At 38.0% G+C, this 27,996-nt stretch overlaps 1 protein-coding gene across 6 annotated transcripts in view; it reads left to right on the forward strand.

The window, feature by feature from the left end:
- The window catches only part of FAM204A (family with sequence similarity 204 member A), a 53,646-nt gene extending 25,884 nt beyond the window's left edge, over positions 1-27,762 (forward strand). For 3 of the 6 annotated variants that reach the window (XM_070590294.1, XM_008525498.2, XM_008525503.2), the window contains 8 exons: positions 384-625; positions 1,174-1,261; positions 1,400-1,430; positions 1,618-1,717; positions 12,467-12,556; positions 26,009-26,167; positions 26,390-26,496; positions 26,787-27,762. In XM_070590294.1, the coding sequence (XP_070446395.1) occupies positions 384-625; positions 1,174-1,261; positions 1,400-1,430; positions 1,618-1,717; positions 12,467-12,556; positions 26,009-26,167; positions 26,390-26,496; positions 26,787-26,838 (869 nt within the window). In that variant the 3' untranslated portion in view covers positions 26,839-27,762. The remainder of the gene's footprint in view (positions 1-383; positions 626-1,173; positions 1,262-1,399; positions 1,431-1,617; positions 1,718-12,466; positions 12,557-26,008; positions 26,168-26,389; positions 26,497-26,786) is intronic. The other 3 variants (XM_070590512.1, XM_070590633.1, XM_070590559.1) reach the window with 2 other exon arrangements.
- Positions 27,763-27,996: the final 234 nt, after the last annotated feature.

Below are 27,996 nucleotides of genomic sequence, written 5' to 3' on the forward strand. Positions count from 1 at the left end.
GTATAATTCTTAAATTGTCTGCAGTGTATATTGTTAGGGTCTTAACATTCTTGAGCAATGAATATTTTTACTGAATTTCCTTTTTTAGACAAAATTATCCATTTGTTAAAGAATCAAAGTGCTGTTTTCCTTAAGTCATTCATCTGGAGGAATGTCTTTACACAAACTTGCTTAAACTGCTTTACACTTTTTTTATTTATACAAGTGAAGATTTTAATTATTTTAATATGGAGGGTACATTCCATTTTAGATCTTAAAAAAGTTTAGATGGACTGCTCCCAAACCATTGGTATAATTATTTGACTCTTGGGGTGTCTTTTAATGGTTTTAAAATTCTTTCCATCTCTTCTTTATATGTTTAAATTCATCTTTTTTCCCTTTAGAAGAAAAGATGTGGAGTGGGCTGCTACCTCCTGGCCTAAATGAAAGTGATATTGAGTTGAGTTCTGAAGATGAAGCCACGTTAGAGAATTCTGGACTTAACTTACAGGAAGATAAAGAAGATGGGACCATAACAAAAACAGAGAGCTCAGATTTCCCTACAGATGGAATGGAAGCCAAAGGAGAAGCAAATGTGAATGCATATGAAGAGTGTCCCTCTGGAATTCCTTTCAGCACGTGGAATGTAGGTTTTCTCTGCTGTTCTTGTGAAAGCCTGTGCGTTTGTGCCTGCTCCTGGGTGTCTCTGCCACAGTCAGAATGTGTGTGTTCCTGGGAGGGAATAGTTAGGGAGGATTGGCTCAGAATGCCTTTATTATTCCCTGGGTCTGTGGTCAACCCACTGGCCACTCAGATACTTGGTTTCATTTTTGTTTTGTTTTTCATAAAAAGAGGAAGAAAAAACATTTAGTAGAATTAGCTACTTTGCCTAACATAATACATAAGGAGTTTATATATTAATTTTATCTCTTTGTCGTCTGTATGAGTCATTGAGTTTTACTCTCAGATTATCAGATTGATTTATTTAGAAATAATTGAAGATAACAACTCAGGTTTTGAGAGAGTTTTGAAGAATAGCATATCTCAAGAAGAACTCAGCTGCCTTTGTTAAATTTATATTTTATAAATGCTAGAATATAATTATTTTTGTTACTTAATATGTTTGGTGTTTTTTGAATGTATGCTTTGCTTCAGAATATATTTGCATCTCACTTTTTTTTTACTTTTATATAGAGATTTCAAGAATTGCATAAAAAACATTCTGAACAGAAAACCTCAACTTTAAGATTCAGAAAGAAAAAAAGAAAACGATCCAGAAAAGGTGTTTTGTTTTAATTCAGGCTAATTGTCAATACTGCTAATGTTAAATTGTGACTAATTTAGCTCAACAATTTTTGATGAACAATTTTGAAGCAACAATCAAATACTTAGATATTGACAGTTTGTGAATTCTTTTCAGGTAAATTGAAGAATGAAGAAGAATCTCGGAGGTAGGTAGAATTTGAAATATTGTCTATTCTAGACAGTATTGTAGTGCTTGTACAAATAGTTGACCTACTTACCTCTGAAACATAGAAACTAGTTGTTGCTATATAATTGTAGTTACCAGTTAAAAACAATAAAAATATAAATAGTACATTTTGTGTAAAACATAAGTAATTCTCTCTCTTCCTGCAGTGAGCAGTCCTCGAGGGAAACCCAGTGGAAGGAGCTTACTCAGTATTTTGGAGTCAATGATAGGTTCGATCCCCCTGTTAAAAAGAAAAAAATTGACAAGGTAAGATCTTTTTTATTGCATCTTATATTAGCCAGTGGGAAATATTTGTAATTGGCCTTACCTAAGGTATTTCTCCTCATTAATTGATTCACCGGAAAAGTTAAAATGCCTACTCTGTGCCAAAAAAGATGCTAGATGAACAAGTAAATATGTAGTTACAAATAATTTAAAAAACGGTTAAAAAGGAAATGAGCAGGGTATTGTGAAGAAATTAAAATGGAGGCCCCACTTTAGCTTGGGTCCTCAGGGAAAGCCCTTCTCAGAAGATGCCATTTCACTGAGACCAGAAGGATGGGAAGGAACCATGTATATAAAGAATGCTAGTGTAGCGGTCATAACCTGGATGAAGATCCTAGGGAAAAAGGAGTCATCATGGGATATCTGAGTAACTGTAAGAAGGTCAGCCTGGCTGGAATGGAGTCAGTGAGGAGGTGGGTGGCCCAAGATAAGATTGGAGAGGCAGGCAGGCAGGGACCAGACTATGTAGGATCTTAAGGGGCAGAGTAAGGAATTGGGTTTTAGTCTCACAATGCAAGTGAGAGTCATTCAAGGGTTTTAAGTTAAGGGAATGACATGATCTAAGTTATGTTTTAAAAGATGCCCTTATGTGGAGAATAGACTGTAGGGCAGCAAAAGGAGATGAGAAGAGAAAGTTAAGAGACTTCTAGGCCTGAGATGATGGTGGCTTGAACAAGAATGATGCTGCTGAAGATGGAGAAGAGTGGATGGATTTGAGGTAGACTGTAGAAGTAGACTTGACAGTGTTTGCCTCTGGATTGCTTGTGAGGTGGTGGGAGGATTTGGGGCATAAGGAGGGAAAGAGAGCTATTCAAGGCTTTACCTTAAGCAATGCTGTGAACAGTTATGCTAGCTACGAAGATGGGAAAGCTTGGCGGGGGGAGATTTAGAGTGGGGCCTTTCCAAAGTTCACCGTGGGGCACGGTGGGATCAGCAAGCAGGAATAGAGTAAACTGTTGATAAAATGAGGCAGGAGCTCGGAGGAGAGTCCAAGCTTGACATACATATTGTGGAGTCATCAGTCTAGAGATGATATGAATACTTAGTAGAGGCTTGAATGAATGAGTAACTGACATATTCACCTGGGGAAATGTTGACAGACTCCAGGAGCATGAAACTTGGGTACTGAGCAGTAGGGCCAGAGGCGCAGGCGCCTGCTGGGTGAAGCCCAAGTATATTATAGCCTGCATTTGCAGACAGATGCCTCCTTCACAGATTGTTCCTGGAGACTACTGTGTGTACGTAGAGACCATTACCATTTTCTGATTAATCAGTATTTCTTGTGAAAAACCTCTGATTTTAAACTCATTTTTGGGTGGTATTGCATTGAGGGCACATGCATTAAGGAACTGACACAGCAGAATTTTGCCTGTGAACCTTTTGATTTCAACTTCGCCAAGAATTCTTGTCATCTAGTCCCTAGAACACCGGGGAATGGGAACCAGGGTCACTTTCTGCTGCAACTAATTACTGCTGCTGAGCAGTCTCTTTTTGACAAATGTTCAAGCGGGCGCAGAAATGCTAAATTTCTTATAAAGAAAGATCACTAGTGGAGTTGAAACTAAAACTCAGGCTTCATTACACCATTCTCAGTTCTGTAGCTTCACTGCAAAAAGGGGCTGATGAGCATTTTAAAGTGTGCTGGCCATGTGCTTGACCTTTGTGATTCTGGGAGGAGGGTCTCATGAGGAGAATGCTCTTGACCAAACCTGTTCTAAGCCGGAAAGAGGAGGGTCATGCTCACAGCCCTGATCCGCAGGCTGTCTCTGCCAACCTGCTTTAGAGTCCCAGCAGCTGACTAGATTGTTCTTCTGAGGGAAGAATGGCTAAATATTGATTCTCATAGGAAATATGTTTTAAAGTTTTGCTTGTGAATTAGGTGGTCTTTGATCTTCAGTTATTTATAGTATTTGTTGTGTTTTCTCATAACTATATTGACTTTAGAATGTCTAAATTATTTTTTAGGGAAGTTAAAGCCATGAAATTAAATTTTAGCCATTCTAAAAAGTAGAAATTTTGAGAGTATTTTTACAATCTATCTGTATTAGAATTTTATTATTACTCTACGTATATGAAATTGTCCCTTCTTGATAGTGGCCAGATATGGCTAACTCTTACTCATTGTCTAAAATTTGGAATTTGTGGAGAGTAACTTTAATAAAGGATACTAGGATTCTTTATGGAGACTCTTTTAAACAACTTAGTTTTAGAAATAGAATTCTGTTTCACATTATACATTAGATGTATTCTAGAAAAATAATTATAAGTCAAGCACCATTTTAAAAGAGAGATTTCAGTTTAAGGGAATCATCAATTGATGTAATCATCAATTGATGTGTTTTCTAAGTTTGTATTTTCTTGACAAGAGGCATATCTCTACATGAATGACATCTAACTGAGAAAGTTATGGCAATCTTCTAAATAAGGAAACTGGTGCTGCCAGGCTTGTGTCTGCCCAGGATTTTGCTAACACTTAATATTTTATAAATAAATGCAAGCATGAAAGCAAAGGAAGGATTTAGTGCAACCAAATTATTTCATGTTCTCTTGGTAGTTCAGCATCATTGCATGCCAGCAGATTCACACTCATTCTTTGTTTTGGGATCACTGTTTTACATGCACCCCTTTGCTGTCATGCTGAAGTCTCCTGTGAATCCAGCAAAGTAAATAGACATGAAAGAATGTCCACACTGGAGGCACCAAGATAAAAGCTAAGAGTAAATGTAAGTCCAGCAGATAATAGCTGCTGCTCAAGGAATCTAGAGAGGATCATGAAAATCTTTAATGCAGTGTGAACAAAAATAGCAAGGATTTCTAGTTCGTTATTTTATTTCTCTGGAGCAGAGGCTGATCTGTTACCATATCTCAGCCTTTTTATTCTACGTTCACTTAACTCTCAAGAATGGTAAAACAAAACAAACTTCTTAATCTTGTGTCTATCGTAAGTCCTTTTTTTTCCTTTTTTTGGAACATTGCCAAGCTAAAACTTGCTCAACCAAGGATGTGTATTTACAACACTGCTGTCTCCTGCTTCCCTGACAATACAGAGAGGCTTATGTTTTTAAAATGTAATATCTAAAGTGTTTTAAAGTGCTCTTTGTATTAAATTTAGGCATAATTGTGTTTCTGGCAGCAGTTCTGGGACTTACTAATAATTCTGTAATCATAACATAATTATTTTGAATCTATGAGGGAATTTCTTTGGAATAAATTTCACTCGTTAATTTCATTATAAATGTCTCAGGTATTCCTTAGTTGAATCAGTTTGATTAGTCAGCAGTCATTATTGACGTAGTTTTATGTATTCTTAATGGATACTTTGTGGCATGAAAAACCAGAGATACTTTCAATAATTTTTAGAGTAATTGCACGTCTTTGATAAGTTTTTGTTTTTTAGTTGTTTATCTGAGGACTGCTATTGTATAATGTAGCTTTTTTCAAACTTATGTTTTTAGTGGAATGGAGTTTCCAACCAGAATCTTACGTGGCACTCCAATATACAGATCGGCTAAAAGGCTGACTGCCCTGAGTGGGTGGGAGTGGGGTAGGGGTGTGGAGGGTGGGGGAGCGGCGGGAGGGGGGCTGGGGGAGTCATAGGGGTACTGTGACATTCCCCAGGTATCAATACAGAGCATTCTCTCTTGATCCCTATGTGATCCCTGTGGGGTAGGTAGGTAGGGCAGTTTTTTTTTTTCCCTGCTTTTTTCTCCCCAAATCCCCCCAGTACATAGTTGTGTATTTTAGTTGTGGGTCCTTCTAGTTGTGGCATGTGGGATGGCACCTCAACATGGCCTAATGAGTGGTGCCATGTCCGTGCCTAGGATCCGAACCCTGGGCCACCAAAGCTGAGCGCGTGAACTTAACCACGCGGCCACGGGGCCGGCCCCCAGGTAGGGCAGTTTTATTCTCATAATAGAGATGAAGAAACTGAAGCCTAGAGTGATTTGTCTAAGAAAACAAACAGAACAGGTAAGAAGTGAAAGGAGAATTTAACCCAAGTCGTTTGGTCCCAAATCTAGATTTTTCTGAACTAATACCCCAACTGAGTTTTTACTTACCTGACTCAAATAATTTAAGTAGGTATGATTTATATATAAAGGTAACAATGCTAATTCTTAGGGTTCCCCCCCTTCTTTATGGAGGGATTACCTAATTTTTTTTCCCTAGATATTAGGTCTAATCATAGCACAGCAAACTTTAGTGGACAATTCATCTGTATTAAGCTTTAAAAATCTAATATATTATCCAAATAAATATTTAGTAGCAAAATTCCTGTAGAAATATATTGTGGTACTGTTGGACTTAAAGTGTTTTAATTACATATTGAAAGAGTTTCTTGCTATGCACATATGGATGGTTGGTCCTTAATGTTAAATTGAGAACCTGTAAATTTGTTTGATGTTTATAGTACTGCCTTTTTGACATCTGCAGCAAAACTGTTAATTAGAGGTTCCTTATTGCCTCATGGGAACCTATTAGATACTGGCCTTGGATAATTTTCCATCTGTAGCCAAATTGCCATCCCTCAGTTTGTTTGTCTGTATTGAGATATATCCTAAGCTAAATTCTGATTCCTACCGAAAGGCGTCTTGTCTTGGAAGCACACCGAGGCCCTGCAGACTATCAACAGTGCTTCTGTGCTTCCTGCCACTCTTGCAGTGTGAAAGACAGCCTCGGTACTTCCAAAAAAGATTACTCTTTGGTTCAACTTAAGACTTTTTAAAAGCCTAGTGCTCTGATCTTGTATCATGAGACTGCTTACTGACTCAAAGTTGAATGCTTGGGTCTTGTGCTTGGATCTGAGCACTTGACACACTGTGATGAGGTCTATAGCTATGTAGAGCTAAGCCTTCTCTTTGTTTTAATGGTATCATGATATTTCAATAGAATAATATGAACAACTTATTTATCGAATGATGACTATATTTTAAAAAGTTTGTAGGTATTTTACGTATATTTTCTTTGACCCTTGCCATAACCTTGCAAAGAATGTGGTATTCTTCTCATTTTACAGGTGAGATAACTGCAACCTCTAGAGGTTTAGAGACTCACCCAGGGTTGCTTGGCTAGTAAGTAGAGGAGCTGGAATTTGAACCCAAGTCTGACCTCATCAACCATCTTCTTTGTAAACTGTTGTTAACTTATGTTCTTAAGAGGATGGAAAGGTTTTTCCTAAGGATGTTTTTTACTATTGTGAGCACTTGAATATATTTGGGATGTTAATATCTTATAGAAGCAGAAAGTTTGGGTGTGCATATGGAACCAGAAATTTTTCAGAGCCAAAGGGACTATTATATTTTACTTAAATAAATTGCCCCCAAAAAAAGAAAAGGGAGAGAAAAAAGTAACAGTTATATCTAATGAAACTTTGTTAAAATTTTTAAAAAACTTTTAAAGAGCTAAAAACAAAGTTGAACATGTAGGTGAAATTCTAGGTTTTTATTTCTAGAGGAGAATTTTGGTCATCCAAGCCAATCCTCTCATTTTCTTTAAGGGAACTGAGGCTTAGGAGTTAAGGACCTCATTTACCTGGAGCCGTGGCCACGTTCCCTGACTCCTGGCCCACTGCTCTTTCTACTCTAGTGTCGGGCCATCTCTTGGGCTGCTCTGAATGGCTGGGGGAATGGGAGGTAGTTGACAATGAAGAGAGAGATTTGTAATTTTAGCTGATTTATTTTTAAGTGAAAATTCTACTTATAAGCTCAGCAGTTCATAAGTTTCCAGAAGAGCAGAATGTTTTCTTTTTCCCTTTGTGACATGAATTTTTAAGCTCCAAGGTAACCAAAGGGAAGTTAACTTACCAAGTTGATGTAGCATAATGACCTAATAAGTAGACCACGGGTTTATTCATGGGCATTGGTGGTAAAAATGGGGGTTCCTTTTTACTCACTGATCTACGATTATTCTGGATTCTAGAGTAAAGGAATGGAGCACCTTGGTCTTAGATAATCTCAGGAAACCTAGATAATTGGAAAGAAACAAACGGCTGCTATGCGGAAGAAGCAGAACAGCTCAAGAAAGGATGCTGTTAGTGGCCAGTTTACCGAGATGAGAGATTGGAGCAGATTAATGTGTAGGTTGTTGTGTCTGGCTACTCCAGAATTTGTGGTACAGGAAAAATTGAAGTTTGCTATTAGCATTTTGTTTTCATATATCTCAGTGGCATTTGAGGGGATACCTAATACTTTACACAGGAAGGAGAGACCATTGTATTAGCATTTCTTAAATAGAATATTTTATTTCCTCTATAAAAATATATAAATACAAAGTTCCAGGAGCAGGTACTGTGCTAAGCTCTGAGAGCCAAGATGGGGAAGATATTCTTCATGCCCTCAAGGATTGTATATCCTAGTAGTGGGAGAAATTTATATATAAATAAGTGAATAAAATGTGATCCGTCTTTTAATCTTAGGGGTATTATTACCCCAATATTACTGTTATGGAATTCTCTTGGAAACTTCTCAAAGTGGTGGATATGTAATAAGTGGTCCCCATTTGGGTAGGGTCCTTTCAATACTAATGCAGCCATGGATTACTGCACTGTGAATATTAACTCAGTAACACAGGCTGATTGAATGCCTCTGGTATAAGAGGAACAGGGCTGGATGCTGGAACACAGCAAACTAGTAACACACATGTCTGCTCTTAGCATAGAACCCAAGAGGGGAGACAGATAAGCAACCCACTGTGCTGTGTCAGACCAGCGAGCGCTGAAGAGAGATGTGGAGTGCAGCGACAGCACAGAGTGCAGGGCAGTTAAGTCCTGGGCATGGGGAAGGGTGTGGCAGGGTCACTGGGTTTATAGGGATGTGGGAACCTGCAAAGATAGAGAAAGTGACATTTGACATGAGACTTAAAGGATGGTTAAGATTTTTCAGGGGCCAGCCCCGTGGCCGAGTGGTTAGGTTCACACGCTCTGCTTCGGCAGCCCAGGGTTTCACTGTTTTGGATCCTGGGTGTGAACATGGTGCTGCTCATCAGGCCACGCTGAGGTGGCATCCCACATGGCACAACCAGAGGCACTCACAACTATAATCTACAACTATGTACTGGGGGGCTTTGAGGAGAAGAAGAAGGAGAAAGAAGATTGGCCACAGATGTTAGCTCAGTTGTCAATCTTTAAGAAAAAAAAAGATTTTTCAAATGGAAACACATCAGAGGCACAGAGAACATAAAGAGAATGGTAAATTTGGCTAGAGATTAGTGAGTACAGCATTGCCCAAGATGGGGCTGAGAAAGCGTTTTGGGACCCTATTGTGAAGGGATTTGGATGTTATTCAAGAGGAGTAAAGAAGTGATAGTGTTTTGAGCTGGGTAGTGCCATGGTGTCTGCTTTGGAAAGATACAAGACCAGTTTGGAGATGGTTATAATCTTCCAAACAGGAGATGATGAGGCCCTGAAGAAGCACAGAAGGGAGGGATGAGAGACTACAAAAAAGAGTTGAAATAAGAGCAAAGGATTGGAGGCATTGAAGATAGATATCTGAGGATTCTGTCAGGGGGAACTAAGTGGGTGCTCAGCTCCTAAGGAAAGCAGGGCAGGAAGTGATGAGCTTGTTTGTAGCCATTGTAAAAAATTGAAGACCCTCCCTTTGCAAGGCCTTCAGTATGAAGATAACCAGCAAGTAGCTGGAGGTGTAGATTTTGATACAGGTGAGAGGTCAGATGCTTTGAATTATTTAGAGATATAAAGCAGCTTGTAAGAAGTAATTGAAGCCCTGGGACTGAATATATTACTGGGCAGAGTGAAAAGTAAGAAGAAAAGGAGGCCAATCACACAACTGAGGACTACTATAGTTAAGGGTCAACAAGAGGAGATGAGGGCATCAAAGGACATTTAAGATAAATATTTGGGGAGATAGTTTTAAGAATGGGGATATAGTTGGTATAATAGAAGATCAAATAGGAAGACAAACGATGTCACTTATGAGGGTAGGGGGAGCAGTTTCAGAAGAATGATGAAGACAGAAGGGAGAGAGGATTGCATGGGAGATGATGTGGAGGCATCTGATACACTGTTACACAAGAGAGAGATGAAGTACCAACATAAGAAATCTGTTTGAGGAAAGTAGGCTGTGTTAACTCATCTAGCCTGGTGCAGATTGAGGGGGACAAGTTTATTTGTAGGGTGAAGGATGAAGAAAAGAGAGGAGAAAATTTGAAGAGGAGGATTCTGGATAGCATGTAAGCGTATGGGATTATGATGAGCACAGATGGTGGGATTAGTCTTGTGAGGGAGGATGATTCTTGGAGGCAGTAAGGATGGGGGAACAGAGTAAGTGAAGATAACACCTTTTGAGGTGGATGAGAGGAAGATAGTAGAGAGGACTTACATATCCTTGGTTCATCCCTTCCTCCCCCCTCCTTGGCCTCCCATAAAGTAGGGCGTAGAGTTATAATCTACTGAGAGAAGGAGCTAGGGTTGAGGGTATTTGGAAAAATGGAAAAGATGTATAACAGCTTCTTAGAGGAATGTGGTGGGAACTTTCAAGGGCAGAATTGAGAGCCCACTCAGCTGAGTTTCAAAAATAGCTTTTAGTGAAGCCAGCGAATTGAGTTATTTGGTTTCCTCGAACATTGCTGGGACACCTGGATGTTAAAGGACATAATAGAAACAATGGTTGGGAATAGCCAAAACAAGGTAAGATGTTGGAGGTCACTGAAGGCACTGCTCAGGTCGGTGGTTCTCAAACTTCAGCACGCTTAGAATTGATGGATTGCTGGCCTCCACTCCCTGAGTTTCTGATTTAGAGAATTTGTGTTTCTAGCAAGTTCCCAGGTAATGCTGATGCTTGTGGTCCAAACTCAAACTTTGAGAACCTGTGGCTTAGAGTCTAGTTTGAAAAGGTTGATCATGGGTTGCAGGCCAGAGAGAGAGGATAAGAGAATCCAGGAAGAGACTGAAGGACTGTGAGAATAAATGTGTGGTGCCAGGGTATGGGGTCCAAATGAAGACAAGGCAGGTTCAGTGACTTTGAAGACTTGGGATTAGTGAAGGACAGAGAGAAGAATTCTAGATTATAAAGCTTTGCAAATGGAGCTTTCAGGTGATGTCTACTACATGGCCTTAGATCAAGTCTACTCACAGTATTGGTCTTCCAAGAGATAAGGAGCCTGTGCCTGAATGTAACTCTGTACTACTTCCTTCTTTGAGAAAGTCTTGTTCTCCTCCCTTACCATCACTCCCAAAAGTCAGCGATGGGTAGCTGGCACAAGCTCCATTCATGGACTGGCACTATTTGCAGACCAGACTGGTACACAGACCATGCTTAGAGTGACATTGGCCTGAGTATAGACTACCGAAGTCGGGTGGAGTTAGAGGTCCTTGAAGATGAAGGATGTTGGAAAAGTGAGTCCAGGGTGTTGTTTGGACCATCAGGAAAAGAGTTCTGCAGAAATACAAGAGAGAAATTTCTGGAGACAGAGCCAGAATGGGAAAACGTAGAGTTGTGTGGCCTTGGGTCACAGCCTGAGAGATAATTGAAGGAAAGCTTCAAGCTTCTGTTGGGAATAAGAAAAAGTTGTTTATCATCCTTTCAGGTCCTTAGGTGGGCTGAGGGATTGTGAGAAGGAAAAATCTTCACCTGACACAGACATCAGTGACAACCTCACTGGTCCTTGTTTCCATAATCTTTTTAGGCAAATTATGTGTGTGTGTTTTTTAGGTCTCATTTCAGCAAAGTGCTACAGCGGAACAAAATTTCTCTTAGGTGACTGGTATAATCAAGCAGTGCACTGATGGAGGAGGCATTCCCAGGATTTCTTTTATTAGATGAGGAGGGAGAAGTCAATTAACTGAAAATGTCCCTTCCACATTTTCATTCCTGGTATCCATCTACTAAGATGCAGTAGATAAGCCATGGTTAGGTTGAAAGTTTCTTGCAAGAAGCATATATTAGACTACTTTTTAAAATTTATGTTTTCTGTAGTAACTATTTCCACAAGCTAAAACTCAATTTTTTAAGACTAAGCGTCTTTCCATAAGCGTATGATGAGTCCTACTTAGTCTGTTTAGTAAACCCATGAAAATTTTAATTATGATTTCCTGAAGTATCTTCAGCTAGGAAATAAAAATATTTCCGTAGGAAAATAAAGTCATTCTTATATATTAACTTTCCTCCAATGTTTAATATCCAATTAATAGCCACAGTCAAAGACTGGGAGAGGCTGTTGAATGAGGGTCTCAAGCTACAGAAATGGGCAGCAGAGAAAAGAGGCAGGGGAAGATCATGGTTGAGAATACAGGCTCTCCGCAAACCTGGATTCCTGCAATGTCCTCACCACTTAGGGACTCTGTGACCTTGGCCAAGTTGTTGAGGCTAAGCCTCTGTTTCCTCTTCTTCCAAACAGGATAGCTGTATTGTTTCATGGAGTTGTTCTAAAGATTAAATGAGCTTTCTTATAGCACTAGGCCCAGGGTATACCACATAATAAGCAGCCATAATTTCCTACTATTATTATTGTTATTAAGAGGAAGCTTAGGCCTTGGAGTCACAAAAATCTGGATTTGCATCTCTTTTTTTCCTTAATTTAAGAAGTTATATGACCTTGGATAAGCCATTTAATGTCTCTGAGCCACCTTCTCCTCGTCAGTAAATGATGTGAGGTCACGGTGAGAATTCAGTGGTCTAAGTGGGCAGTGTGTTTGGTGACGTCTTGAGACATAGTCTTTGCTAGCAAATGTTTGCTCTTCTTTCCTGCCTTTAAGGTTTAGGGTTCTCTTCTTTCTAGTCAGGCCTTGAAAAGAGCGTAGACCAGGCTGTGGAAGAGTGGGACATTGAGAAGGCGGAGGAGCTCAGCAACCAGCTAGCTACTCGAGAGGTGAGTCACACTGATGGCACATTTTCTGTATTTCCAAATTTTCTCAAATGAATGTACATTCTTTTATAATCATGAGTAAGTTCGCTATTCAGATATTTGATCTCTTTTGTCACTAGGAAAAGTCACACGTAAAGAGCTCATACTGGCGTATGTTCTGTTGTTGTTTTGTAGTTCTTTTTTGTCCTTTCTAGCAAGAAAGCTCTCCTGTGGCTTTCCTTTTTAGCGTATCCCTATCTCCTTGACCTTGTTCTTAAACTATAACTCCTCATGGTGTTTGATTACGTGGAGAGCATCATTGGTCATCTCTGTAAACTGTTGGCCATGCACACTCTTCCTACTCACCTGCAGGTAAGCGTTTTTTCTAATCTGAGACTAGTGATGAAATTATTATTTCAGTAAATCCTTCTGTGGAAATACTGTTCCACTCTTCCATCATCAGATATAGATATCAAAAGATCTACCATTGATGGCTATTTGTTTGTTTTCTAGTTTTGGCTGCTGGCCGTAAGTATCTGGTGAGGTTTATGTATTTATGTAGAGGAAAGAGAAGTCCAGAAATGAGGCTTAGGGATTCAGACATTATCTTTTTTTTTGTCCTTAACCCTTTTAAAATCAGTTGTCACATTAAATACTTCTGTGTATAATGTGTGTGTGTACGTATATATATGGGTATTTATTAATGGTTAATTTAAAGGAAATTGTAAAGCTATGGGCTTGAGTTTGGGACATAGGCAAGAAGTATCATAAATGGCAAGTAGGTGGCCTTTTCAAAAAATAAAGTAAATATTAAAAAAAAATTTAGTGTTTGCTTTTTTCTTGTAAGATTCATTCTTCCCTTTCTATGATACTTCTTGTGCTTTCAGTTTATTTCCTCTCTTTCGTCTTTAAAGTAGCTGTATTTTGATTTCATTGATTATAGCATTCATGGAATATATGGTCGTCCCTCGGTATCCACAGGGGGTTGGTTTCAGGACCTCCAGCAGATAGCAAAATCTGCAGATGCTCAAGTCCCTTATATAAGATGGCATAGTATTTGTATTTAACCTACGCACATCCTCCCGTATACTTTAAATCATCTTGGGTACTTATAATACCTAATACAATGTAAATGCTATGCAGATAGTTGTTATACTGTATTGTTTAGGGAATAACGACAAGAAAAAAAGTCTGTTGATGTTCAGTACAGACTCAACCATCAAAGGCCTTTCGATCATGGTTGGTTGAATCTGCAGATGAGGAATCTGCAAATATGGAGGGTTGATTGTAATAGCATTTTATTACAGTATTTTCAGATAGAAAGATACAAGTGTTACATTTTAATAAAATGAATTTGACAGTCTGTTGAATGGTGCCGCAAACTCAGTAGGATGTCAGCGTTAGTTGTTGATTATTATAGTGGCTTCTTCAGTTTGATAGCTATCTGGGCCCTTATCCCTACAAATCAGCTGTGTGCTAAAGCTCATCTTTAAAATTCTATTCAACAAACATAGCACCGACTGTTTGCTAGTAAGTAGACTGTTTTGGCACTTGGAACTTACCTTTTAATAGAAGTGCCATTAGAAGTAGTGGTTAAGTTTCTTGGCCAGCCTGCAAATATATACAATATAGTAAATTATACCAGGAATATATCTTATCTCCAAATTTTGGGAAGTTGACTAGGAAATGTCAGAGAATGGTGGGGACGGATCCAGTGGGTAGATATGGCTGCAAGGATCGGGAGGGTAGGCACGGTAGGACGTGATGAGGGTAATGAGTAGCTCAAGGTCTAAGTGGGCTTTCAGGGACTGAAAGGCTCATAAGGCAGCAACACCAGTCTGGGTCACACTTAAATAGGGAGTGTGGAAGATTTTGGCAGCCTGCTGTGAATATCTGCCTCATTTGAGTCAGGAGCAAAACTTTAGAGAACTGATACTTAAATACATGTTGTGCCACATGTTGGAGCACATGTCTCTTGAATCCCTTTAAAAATTCTGGGTCTTTGTTACTGTTTGCTCTCCAGCAGATGCCTGCACCCATCAGCACACGGCTGGTCTCTGAGTTGACTAGATAGTTCCAGTAAAGCTAAAGATAGACATGTAATAAAAACCAGCAGGGCCTTACGGTGTTGCTGCCTGGTTGTTTTCAGAAACGCTATGGACTTCTGTGTATTTACTGCTCTCTCAGGATCATAGGACTCAACAAACTGGTGTCCCATTGTCATTGCTTGTCCAGTCTTCCTTTTGGAAGACCCAAGAGTTGTGCATTTTGTGATCTCTCCCAAATAACAAGGTAACTGTGACTCGCCAAGAGACCCCAGGTCAGTAAGCCTCCTCAGATCTTTGCCTTGCTGAAGGAAGGAGGAAGAGCGCAGAGCCTAGTCTGCTGTTGAAATGTGCGCTCCACATGATCCTTCTTGTCTTTGTCTGTTTAGTAGCACCCCCGCCTGAGGCAAGGGGAAGCGTTTTCTTTACTGCTGGTTCTGTGTTCCTTTGAGGGTAGTTAGTAATGCTCAAATTTTAAGAGTAGAGCACATTTTATTTTTTTTAAAAGATCTTTCGTTTTGAAATAATTTCAGACTTTCAGAAAGTTGGAAAATTTATAGAAAGATTTCCTATTTATACCCTTCACCCAGATACTCAAAATGTTAACGTTTAACATTTGCTTTAGCATTATTTCTATACCTTATTTAGATTTGCTAAATGTCTCATTAATTTCTTTTATAGCAAAAGAAAATTTCCTTTTTCCTAGTCTAGGACGTCGCGTTTTGGTGTCATGTCTCTTTACTCTTCTTTAATCTGGAATAGTTCCTCAGTCTGTCTTTGTTTCTCAGGACCTCAGTGTTTTTGAAGAGTGGAGGCCAGACATTTTGTAGGATGTCCCTCAGTTTGGTTGTCTGTTTCCTCGCGGTTAGACTCAGGTTCTGCATTCTTGGCAGGAATATCACAGAAGTGATGCTGTGTCCTTAGTGCAAGCTAGCACGGGGAACGTGGTATGTGTCCGTCTCATTTATGGATGATGTTGGTTTGATTGTTTGGTTAAGTCGGTGTGTCTCCAGTTTCTCTTTATAATATTACTGTTGTTCCGCGTCATTAATAAGTATCGCTTAGAGAGATGGGAGATGATTTGAGACTGTAAATATTCTGGTTTTTATTATACTTTACTCACTAGTTTTAACATCTATTGCTGATTCTTTTTCTGCTTGGGGCAATTATTATTATGGTGGCTGTCAAATGACTTTAGATTTTTAAAGTATTATTTGATTGTATTTTTCGTCTTCACCTGGCAAACCAAATCTAAAATTTGGCTTAGATGAGGTATTGGATTATAGAATCTTCTATGTATCCATGTTCAATATCTCAGTAAACCTGAACGGTTGATGCCCTGGGAGGGGATGGGGTTACCAGTGGCCTTGTGTCCACCAGCGGTTGCTTATTAACACCCACCTTGTCTTCCTCACCAGTGTTCACTTGGGGGCTTTCCTTTCCCTGCCGTTTGCAGCTGCCTGTCAGTGCCGCAGGGGCCTCAGACCTGTGCACTTGAGGATGTTAGGTTTTGGTTTTGTGTTTTGTTTTGTCATACTGCTGTCTTAGAAATGGGAATTGCATAATATTGACTAGGTATTTTTCATTTTAAAAGTTATTTCCTGTCACACTTTATGACAAATGAGATTGCTTTGAAATACGTGATGTTTTAAGCAGTAAGGACAGTAAACATTTTTCTCAAGTGTTCTTTTTACTCCCATACAAATATAATGCTTTGTTCTAGTAAAATAAATTAAGCTCATTTAGTGTGGGGTTAAAGAATTCTGATTAAAAGAAAAAACAATAATTTGGGCCCTATTTTATTTTTTTGTTATATAAGTGGAAAAACATCTGGAAAGTATTTGCTCTTCAGGCACAGACATTGGAAAGATACTGATGCCCTGTTAATTAAGCAGCTGTGAAGAATAACTAAAGTAATCAAGATGGAATTCTTGAATAAATAGTTTAGTTTGAGATTTAATTTTTCATATTTATCCCCTTGGTGCCAGTCACTGTGGATATGAGAGATGGGATTTTGAGAAGTAAGTAATTGTGAGTTTGGAGCAGAAACTCTCTGTGAAATAATGTATACGTGCATGGTAGGTGTCCTCTTGGAAATCAGGTATATTGGTTTCTAATCAGTATCGTTTTCTTTTTTTGAGAAGCAGTGACTGCGACCTGCTGATAAAGCCTTCGCTCAGAGGCACAGATCTCAGACTTCTTAAAGCCTTTTCCAAACATAATAAGTGAAACTAATTTTTGATGTTTAACATTTATAAGCCTGTGAAACCAATAGGGCAGCATCAGTGTTGAGAAAAATGAAGCCAAAAGTAGAACCATGTCTGAGAATGGGCCTTGAAAACAGTTCCTAAAAAAAAACGGTGTGCCCAAAAAAGGCTGTCAGTGCACATCATTGTGACACTGCAGGCGCGTATGTTTCCAGAGTCACATTCCTTCAAATTAGCAATGACATTAGGGATGTTTATAATCTGGTTTGGGGGATGGCTCAGGTTCACATGTTTGAAGCCTAGATTGTGCTGTCATCTTTGGTTTTTGCCATGTAGTAATATGGTTGCTTTGGGACTGTCCCTCTTGTTGATTAAATACTTCTTTGTTGTTAACAATCCTGGAGGACAGATGAAGTGGAAAAATATACTTGAGTTTTTGTGGTACTCGAAACTGTTCTAATTTGAAAAAAAAGTTGTTTTGTAAAAACTATTATGTCTATATATATATGCATACACACACACACACACACACACAAATATTTGAGCATATTTGTGACTTGTTAACCTCTGGCTTGAGTTGGAAGTACATTCCATTCATTGATGGTGATCCTTGAAAAGATCATCCTTAGGCACTAGTCTTTTCTGACACGTTATCTTTGTTACAATCCAGATCATACCAATTTATAGTAATCAGTAGAAACAACTGTTTTAAAATTAAGTGCTAAAACCTAGATTTGATTAAGTAGGCAGTGCTTAGGTTGAATCTCATATTTTGGAAAGAGAATTTTTCTCTCAGCATCTTCATATTAGCCTGGTGTACATGCAAACCAGCTTGGTTTGGCAGCAAATGGTGAGTTTCTACCACTGAATGAGTCACACCTACATTAACTAGATATATTGCTCAGGCTGATTTCAGTTACACCTGTACAGTGCCAGGACAGAAATGAGTGGGGAAGAGAGGTTGTCGGTGAATTGTGTTTGAGCTTTGTATAGCTTATGTGCTGTATAGATTACTTTTTCTGTAACTGACTCCAACAGGATGGGCTTTGGCAGCATCAACTAAACTTATTTTCCTTGAAAACATCAAGGCTTCATGTTATAACATTATAACCATTTTATATAACCAAGAAAGAGTAGGCATGTTGTTCTTTTATAATTTGCAAGGTATTAATATTCACATCTGAGATATTTTGGTTATAATCTGCTGCCATCTTTGCTAAGACTAAAACCCTTAAATTTGGGATAATGATACAAAATGTTTCATATTTTAAAGCTCTTTTGCTTGAACTTATGAATGGAGGTCTAAGGCAGTGACTCCAGCGCTAAGCTGTTGAGCACAGTATTTATTTGAAACCTAACCAAGGTATCACAAGTATAAATGAGAAAAAATTATATCTTATTTTAATAGTATGCTTTTTATAGCTGTAAATAAATACTGCATTGGCAGTATGAATTAAACAGGATTTAATTTTAATTTTGTTAAATTTGTTAAATAGACTACTTAAATTTTTGGATTCTAAAACATAGGTAGGTTAATAATGTTGAAATATTAATAGTTTGTTAATATTTAAATAACAAAGGTAGGAATGGCCTATTTTAAGAACTAACGTTTGAATTGATTGAGTTGTATTCTTTTCTAGCTAAATAAGCTAAATGCTCTCTAAATTTGGGCCGATTATTAATTTGTAGCTTGAGCTCTATTTTTAGAGCAATTTACTAGAAAATCTGCAGGCATTCTCATGAAGAGGGGTGTATATACGTTTGAGGAGATCCTTTCTGCATTTTGTTAACATCTCAGAAATGGTTCTTTCTCAGAAATGCTTTGGATGCCACAGCACTCGCTCCAGCAGTCACAGTTTCCCCATACACTGTATTGTTAGGCTGCAGGTTCCCTGAGAGGATTCTGGCTGCACTTCACGCTTTTCATTTCAGTTACTAGTTTTATGTCGATGTACACGCCATGTTGTCTTGATGGGATAAGAGCTTGAATTACCTGCCCCCCCCCCCCCAAAAAAAAACCTCCTCAAATAATAGAATTTTGACAGAGTTACCTATCAAAGTACCTGGAGCATTATCCTATCTAGGGTTCAAAATTGAAACATTTGTTTACATTTTTGAAATAGAGATGCTGCCAAACTTGTAAGTTTAAAGTTACTTCTCATCAGTGCTATTTTCAAAGCTGTAATATTTTAGGAAAGGTATTTGCATCACACACACAAAAGCTGGATTGAGAGACATTTTACAGTGAAGCACATCTTGTGGTTCTAAATCCTTTATTCTGTAATCGAGAGCAAAATTATTTTCTTCCCATTTTCATAACCACTTTCATTGGGTAGAAATACCTTAACAGTTATGGTTCCAAGGTAAAACAATTTATTGAGATATGAAGCTGAATGTATATTCCAACTAGGTATTTATCATTGGAACCTGTGACCCTCCAAAGGATGGCAGATACTTTGTATTTTCTTAGTTATTGTGATTTCTAGCCACTGAAGATTGGGTAAAGTAAAAATGGATTAAATATTACTCATTTTATATTAAAAATTTTAAATTAAATATCTGCATTTCGACATTTTATTTTTATAAAAAGGAGATTATTTTTGTTGCTAGTACCAGGGGTGTGTATGAAGAACACAGTTTTTCATACAAAGTCATCTAATGCCTGCAAACTCTCTGGCAAAATATATAGTATGTCCCTCTTTGAAATTTGACTGCTCTACCTTCTGTCTCTTTTTCTTTATCTTTTTTTTCCCTTTCCTCTTAGACAGTAGAGTTTTGGACCATTTTCTTTGTGGTAGATTTCACTTATTAGCAAAGGGCAAGCATAGAGGCCCTGGGAGGGTGGGGTCCTCACGGAGTGGGCTCTTCCTAGCCAGCAGCTTGATCAGGCACCCGGGGAAGCTGGGCGTGCTCTGCCATGGGAGGGGTATGTGTGTCTGTTAAGGGTCATCTAGAACTGATTCACTCTCATTACCTTTGGTCATTTCTCAGTGGTTTTTTAATTTAAATGTTCCTCTGTGCATCATTTCATAGTCTGCACATAGTGCGAGGGGCTTTTAAATGGGGATTTTAATTCTTTGAAGCCTTGTTCTCTTCAGTTCTTAGAGGTAATTCAGTTATTTCATATAGATGAACAATTAGCACAATGTGGGGAAAATAAGCTGTGCGTATCCAGGTAAGGGAAGACCTAGTTGAATTTCTTTACACTGAGTTTAAAGGTTTGTATATTCCTATAAAAAACTGTGTACAGCCTTGAAATTGGAGCGTTTTAACATGAGAAAAATAAAAATGGTACTGAGTGATGGGTTTTTAGGTGTGCTTACCTAGATCTCATTCCATTGAGGATGTTTTCTTTTAACCTCTGGGCTGTGATTGGGTGATCACCTAGAATGGCGTTCCTTATGCTCTCTTTTAATTATGTTTATCTGTGCTTTTAACAAACCTTAAAAAAAGATTTCAGATGTTACAAGTCTAATTAAAGAGACAGACAAAGCACAGTTTATACTGTAGATTTTTTCTGCAGTTCAATTAATCAGCATGTTTTCTCTTTTAATTAAAACCATTTTAGTAAATTAAAGCCCACAGCAAAACACATATATAATTTGTTTGTAATTAGCTCTTAATTGGTGGTAGTTGAAGCTTAGCACCCTTGGTTTCTTTCTTCATGATTGCCATTTTATTAGCAGCCAGTCATTAATTAATCTTTTTCTAATTAGCTTATAAAACTGTTGATGGCACATTATTGTAAATGTGATTTTAAGTTCAAAGCTTGTTAATAAGCTTTCTTACTTAGAAGAACAGAGATAAAGAAATTGCTGAAAACAGTACTACAGTTCTTAAAAAAAAAACTGTCTTTCTTATGGGAACTGTGTAAAGCATCTAACAGCTTATGGTTAATTTTTTAATGCTTTTCTTCCCTTATGAATGGAATAAGTTGCTTGAATATAAATGTCTATATCCAGTAGTAATTTCAACAGTATAGCATCTTTTCTCCCTCCTTTGGAATGCTATAATCTACCTATAATTTGAAGCCTTAATAGTCATCATTAAAACAGATGTTATATAAACTATTTTATTATGAACTCAAAGTTGAGTATATGAATCAAAGTATATTTTCTCATATGTCATGGACCAAATACAAATTGTTTTTTATAAATTACAAGGTGAATCACATGTATCATATATATATATATATATATGATATATGTGATATGTGTATATCAGTATATCTTTATGATGTGTTTTAAAAACAGGATTTGTTGGGTTATGCATTGAAGTAAAAACCATTTGGCTGTAACTGATAGGAAGTTGTAGGTATAAAAATAAATAATAGATGTTTGTACAGTTGTACACACACTCATATATATATAGTGCACAAAGGTGCAAACCTGTGCATGCACATTTTAAGATGACAGTGAAATTAGGCTAATTCCTATAACAGAAAATTTAAAATCAGAGTTTAAATGACCGGATATGGCACAGCTTATTTGCTGTCATCAGAGCTTCAGCATCTCAGGTATGATCGTGGAGAGAGAGATACCGATCTAAATGTAGACGTCCTGAATTTACTATAGCACAGACCATATTAAATTGTGATTTGAGTGAAACACATATTCTTTATTGAAATTTACTACTCACTTCATAAAACCTCTTAAGTGCATGGTGTTCTGAGCTGTTTATTGATATTAGTGCAAAGTTTTGAAAGTTATAAGACAATAAAGCATTACCGTCATTGGAAGTCCTTTTTCTTATTTGCTTTTTGAACTTTGCGTGTTATTTCAACTTTGGCTGTTTCTTTGCTTGTTTTTAAGAAGGCATTTTATGATGTCATGCAAGAGACACTAGAAAGGGATAGCTGACAAGGAAAAAATTAAAAATTGGATAAAAAGTAAATGAATAATGTCATATTACCAAAAAGATGAGAGGCTAATTTGTGCCGACTTTTTGCTAATTTTGTTCAAGCCTCAAAATGAGGAGCTGTCACCCGTTCTGTGTAGCACTGATGACAGTGCCAATGATCCATGAAATAAGCTGCCGCTGGCTTTGTTCTGATAAGAATGAACAAATCTGCACAATGTTCGGCTCCCAGAATCTCATTTTCATACTTGCATGCAGGCTAAAAGAAATAAGCTGTTTGCAGGCTTGATTAATCAGACATTGGAGGGGTTTTTGTCTCTTTGATCTCTTTCGTCTCCTAGGTAACTTGCTTGACATTAATGTTGAGCTTGAGTAAAGACAATCAGGAATTGTCGACCAAACTGATATAAAAATTAAAGACCTTAACACTTTAAGTACTCCCGTAATGGTTCCGCTTTACTTCAGAAAACATCTGTTTTCATTTAATTAAAGAACAAAAGAGAATAGCATAAATATTTTTCATAGAGACCTATTATCCCATACAAAGTTAAAGTATGATAATTGGTATTTTTAAATAAGTGCCTTGAAAGTGTTCAAAAGGGAGGAAAACTTCATAAATCTGCTGCAAGCTAGTAATTTTGAGATGAGTAAAATATTTTATGAAATGGATCAGAAGTTTACAGTTATGGTAGATTAAGCTGTTTGAATCAGATGCTTCAAATGATTATCAGCAAACTTGAGAATGGCAAGGTTTAGCAAGAAAAACTAACTTTATTTTGAAAGTTTGTCTTTTAAAAATCTCTACTATGTTACAAGATGTGCCATTATATCTATTTTACAACCCAATATGATTTACACATGCTAAACCTGTAAAATTGAAAGGAATTAAAAAAATGTCGCCGTGCATTTGCTTGAGGTTATGCAGACGCTTTTACAAATCTTCCAAGTGGCTGTAAAGATGAATGCCTCAAGGGTCCAGCCAGGGCCCAGCTTTTCCAACCAGCTAAAGCCCTTATCTTAAATCCAAGCAAAGTACCATTAATCTTTTTGAAAGACCTTTTATGGCTTTTAATATATCCCAAATTAGAACATTTTACACCCTTGGTTCCTGAAATATGGTGATAAAAAGCCTTTAGAGCTTAATTTTCCTTACTGCTTGCTCTGACCAATTTGCAGTTCTTTGTGATAATGTTTAGACACCTTAATTAAAATGCAGCAAAATATTGGATGTTCTATATGGAAAATGCTGATACTTTGGCTACACATACAAGAAATTCTGTATATATTTTTATTCATTTAAAAAAATTTCTTCCCACATTGTGTTGCTATAGTTATCTGATGACCCGAAACAGTTTTTTAATATGAAAACCATTGACTAAGCTTTTTGTGATGTTTACATTGGGCATGAAGAGGCATTTTTCTTTTTACAGAAGCAAAAGGGGGATTCTTGTCGGCCTATATTATTTGTTTGTAATACTGAGACATTGCACGATATTCTTTTATCTTCTGAAACTCGGGTTAGTCATCTTGCCTGGGAAAATGCGTTTCTTCTCAACTGTCTCTTCCATAGGAGATCTTATTATCCTTTCATATTTCCAAATATTTCCATTCGTTTTTCTTTCTTTACAGAAATAAATGAAACACGTTCATTTTAAGCGTGTGAAGGACACAAAATTGATATGAGTTTTCATCATCATTCCAAGCTAAAAGATTCATTCTGTAAAATACGTGGACCAGGCTTGTTTAATGTTTATCAGCTGAAGAACATTCCACTTAACCTAACCCAAGGCAAAACACTGTTAGGAGATGTACCTTTTATACAAATGGGTCTGTGAAAGTGTTGCCTATCGTTTATTATATTTATGTAGTCCACAAAATGATGGAGTCCTCTCCTGTAAATACGTTTCGTATTTGAAGAATTTTTAACAAGTTTATACTATGTCTCATGGACCGTGTGCTCCAAATCTTTACTGTGATGCTGATTGTGCTGGATTTGACCTTAACATTGCTAGAAAACTAAAAGCTTCACGTTCTCAGAGTACGTGACCATGTTGAGATGAAGAGTCGAATTTAAATTAAATGCCCGTGTGTCCAGACACACTGAGGTGCTTTTTGGTTTGTCTATCCCAAATCCAGAAAATCCGTACTGGGAAATTTCAACAAGCTAAAAATGTAAGCAACATCTTAATTTACAACAGTTATAGAAAATAATTTTATCACGTGGTTAATGGTATATATAATTACCATTAACCAAATATGGTACGAGTCATTTTTGTTTCCTACTCAAAGTATAGGCTCAATTTAAATATAAGATACACGAGCTGAGTGGGACTTCTCTAGGGGGTGGACTTGGCAGAACCAGATCATATTTCAAATTTGTATTTGCATTTCATATATAATACATAGGAATATAGTTAAATAGAAAAATACAGAGTTCTGTGTTTTACCTTTTGGAGGTGGGGGACAGGGAGGAGACTAAATATTTTACATGGATGTGGGGAGACCTAGCATGCATCTTAAACACAGGTGGCAAGCTGCGTTTTATGACAGTAGACAGTTCGTGAGGTGGATTGACTGCTCCCCTTGTAGCCCACTGGACCCCGTATTCCCAGCCGCCTCGCGTTGAGGTGGAACTGTGTGAGTAATTCTGACCAGAGGTCTGTGAGCAGGAATGACGTGTGTCGCTTCTGGACTAAAGCATTTAAGAGCCAGTGTGAGACCCTCCAGCTCTCTCTTCCTCTGCCATAGCGAGCGTGAAAGCCACATGTTGAGATGCTGGCGCCCCAAGATGGGGGAGAGCCCTGCCAATCCACAGCTGACTTTAAGTAAAGAAATGAAAGTTTGGCCAGTGAGATCTGGGGATTTGTTGATACTGCAGTTTGACTAGCCTAACCTGACAGATGCTAACTTGATTTTTACATTTATGACAAATGGATAGTTTTTCAGTGGGTAGGAAATCCGTCTTAATGATGAATTATGCCACCACCCCTCCAGAGTTTCATTTTCTCCTTAGAGGATGATGCGGTAGCCCTTTGATTCTCTTAGCCTTTTCTCTGATAAAGAACTGGAAATGAAAAGAGAACCGAGAGAGCAAGACCAGTATGGAAGCAGTCCCATGTAATCAGCCCGGCTTCTCCCTACCCCCCCAGTGTGAAAATAAGCCTGTTTTGTTCAGTGCTGTATCTCTAGTGCCTGGCAAAATAATGTACCTGTGCCCTCATAATATTTGTTGAATGAATGTTGTCCTTGTGCAAAAAGGTGATGATGACAGTAGTGCTGGTAATACTGGTTTGAGTTTTGAGAAGACTGAGGTTGCTCTGCTTTTTCAAGGTGACTCTCCAGTCACGACTGTTCTTCCTTTCTTCTGTGGCTTTCCTGTTGGGGTGGACTAACTCAGCACCTTCGTTTAATTGTCAGGTTGCTTCCATTATTTGTAGATAAAGTTCCTGGACTGAAAAATCACACCTTCTTTTGCTCTCATTTATAAACCCCATTCAGTGCCTCATTGTGTATTTCATCCCAAAGGAAACTGTTCTCCAAGGTAAACTGAAAGGAATGTCAGGCATGCCAAGCCTCCGTCCCTAAATCTGCCTCCCTCCTTACACATGAGCTCCTAGCCGCCCATTGTGCCTCCCTGTTGACAAGCAGATCCCTAAAACCTGGGCTTTAATACGTTGACTAGAGCATGGCTTCCAGGTCTTTTCTTCTCTTCCACACATCTGCTCTCCACTAATATGTATTATGTTGAGTACAGGGGGAGAAAAGTTAAGAAACACCAGAAAGTGATTTTTACCCTAAGTTAAAAACTTGGGTTCTTAAGAGATACTTTTGAGCCATCCATATAGGTGGGCATTTTTAACATCAGAGCCCACAAAAAGGAGATCACCATACCTGTCTAGGAGACACTCGCTGAGGAACAGCAGTGCAGCAAGAGAGCTGGGTGGAGCAGAGCATGGTAACTATAGCTTGTGGCAGAGAAGCTGAAGGACTGGAGAAATACGGAAACAAAGGCTGTTAGAGGTGTTAGGGGAGTTAGAGAAGACTTGGTGGGGGTGAGGAAGGAAGCCTTGTTTTGATTGGACCTTATGGCACTCGGGCAGATGGCTGTAAGGAGGGGTGTGAGCAGAGGGGCCAGTAGAGGGAAGCATAGGTACCGTGGTCCTCGCGCCCAGCCTCTTCACCTCTTAGCACCCCTTAGATTCTTTTTTCTGTCAGTGAATTAAAGCTGTTGCCCATGATTCAAAGTGTGTTTATGAAGTAGTAATTAGCTTGCCCATGTTTTATTAATCACATCTATGACTGCCAATCAGAGCTTCTGATCAGCAGGAGATAGCTGGTGTGACCATACTGAGTTGCTGTAATTCTAGCCCAGAGCAAAGAAACTTGCTGTCTCTGTCAGTCTGCGCAGCCTTATCAGGGGTCAGTTCCCGCTCGGCCTACTGAATGCTGAAATGGCTTCAAGATCCTCATCACTACCCTGTGGACCCTCGAGGGGCCTCAGTTTGGGAAGGATTTCCATCCAGGAGGTTGGTACTAGGAAGAGGGGCTGTGGGAAGGAAGGGAAATGTGGGCCACATCTCTGCATTCGTTAGACTTTGGTTGTTCCAGGGGACCTGAGCATAAGAATGTCTAATTTGTAGACATGGCTTTCTTACCCACGTGTTCTCAAGTATTATATTACTGTAATTCTTGTGTTCGCTGGAATATTTATTTTCCTTTTTTTTCTTTTTCTCTTTTGTAATTCTTAGCTTGGTGTAAAAATTGCCAAAGCAGTTGCCTGCCACAACTTTGTAAAAGCCAAAAAGGATGCTGAAAATTCACAGGTTGCTCGAAAAAAGAAGAAACTTGCATGGGGGTAAGTTTAAGATTTTTAGTAGTAATTCTACTAACTTTTCACAGAAATCCTGTGATACATTTTGTGGATCCAGGTTTGTGTAATTGTTACTCATTTTGTTCTTTATATCTTTGCTGAATGTTTATCAGATTGTAAATATGGAGCATTTCTTCATCCTATTTGATGTTTATTTCATAATCAATGGAGTATGTGAAAAATTTTTAAGTTTATTTTACTTTGGCACTTAGTAAACATGTTACTTTAGTAAAGTATTTAGAAATAAATTGAGATTTTTGTGTTCTTCATTTTAGGTTTGAAGCAAAGAAGAGATGGGAAACCAAAAGCAACATGGGATATATGTAACTTGCCAGAGTTCTTCAAGACATTTGAGTCTTTGAGTTTTCCCTTGAGTCTTCAATTGCTCAATTTACTGAAAAGATTTTCCTGTTTATGTTCACTGTGTCAGGAAATTGATAGACGTAGAAAAAATAAGCATAAAATTTGCGAGTTGATTATCACATCTTTTCAGTCTCTTTCTTAAGAGCTCATCCTATTGAAGTAAATGAAGTGCAGCATTCTGTTATTAGTGCGAGAAATCTAAGCATACATGGAAAAAAGGATGGGATTTTATTTATTTATATAGACCTTCGGTATAAGATCAATTTTACTTTTATCCATTTGGTGTAGCATAGCCAGTGAGCTCCTTGTACTTTCTTATCTGTGCTCAGTGTAACTGCACTTATTCTGGAATTGTGTTGTTTTTTTTTAAAGATTGGCACCCGAGCTAACATCTGTTGCCAATCTTTTCTTGTCTGTTTTTTTTCCTCCTTCTCCCCAAAGCCCCCCAGTACATAGTTATATATTCTAGTTGTGAGTGCCTCTGGTTGTTGGAATTGTGCTTTTAAGATTGGCATTTGTTTATAATGGATTAATCATAAGTGCAAGAAAGTCCCAATTGACATTGTCCTTACAAATGACTTTATCTTAACGTTATGGAAGTAATTATTGGTTCTTTATTGGAGGCAGTAGAGTTAATGTTTCACAGTCATATAATAAAAACAATTGATTAATTTTTGTGTACCTGCAGATAAAATATTACAATAAAAAAGGACAGAATGTAGTATTTGGAGGATGATTTAAATTCAACTCTGCCTGGAAATATGTTTTTAACTCTCTCTCTCAGCTGTATCATTCTTTAAATTATGAGATGGCTCTTAGAAGAAGACATGGTATGGTTGTATTAGCTGGTTGTAACTCCAGACAATATAACTTTGAACTTTCTGAGAACATGGTTTGTTTGTTTTTACTCCTCTTCTCCATTACTTCTTAAAAGATGGAATGAATTACTGAGGATAAAGAGCATTGGTGCCATGGGAAGTAGTTTTCATTATATGTGTGTTTCATAGACCTTACTAGAAGGGGCTCTGAGAAATCATATAAGAAGCTGGTAAGACCACAGCTAGATGATCTGACTTTTTTGGTAGGCCGTTGGCATTTTGGTGCCTCCCTACTTGATGCTCA

This window comes from Equus przewalskii, chromosome 1 (assembly GCF_037783145.1).
Source record: "Equus przewalskii isolate Varuska chromosome 1, EquPr2, whole genome shotgun sequence".
NCBI lineage: Eukaryota > Metazoa > Chordata > Mammalia > Perissodactyla > Equidae > Equus > Equus przewalskii.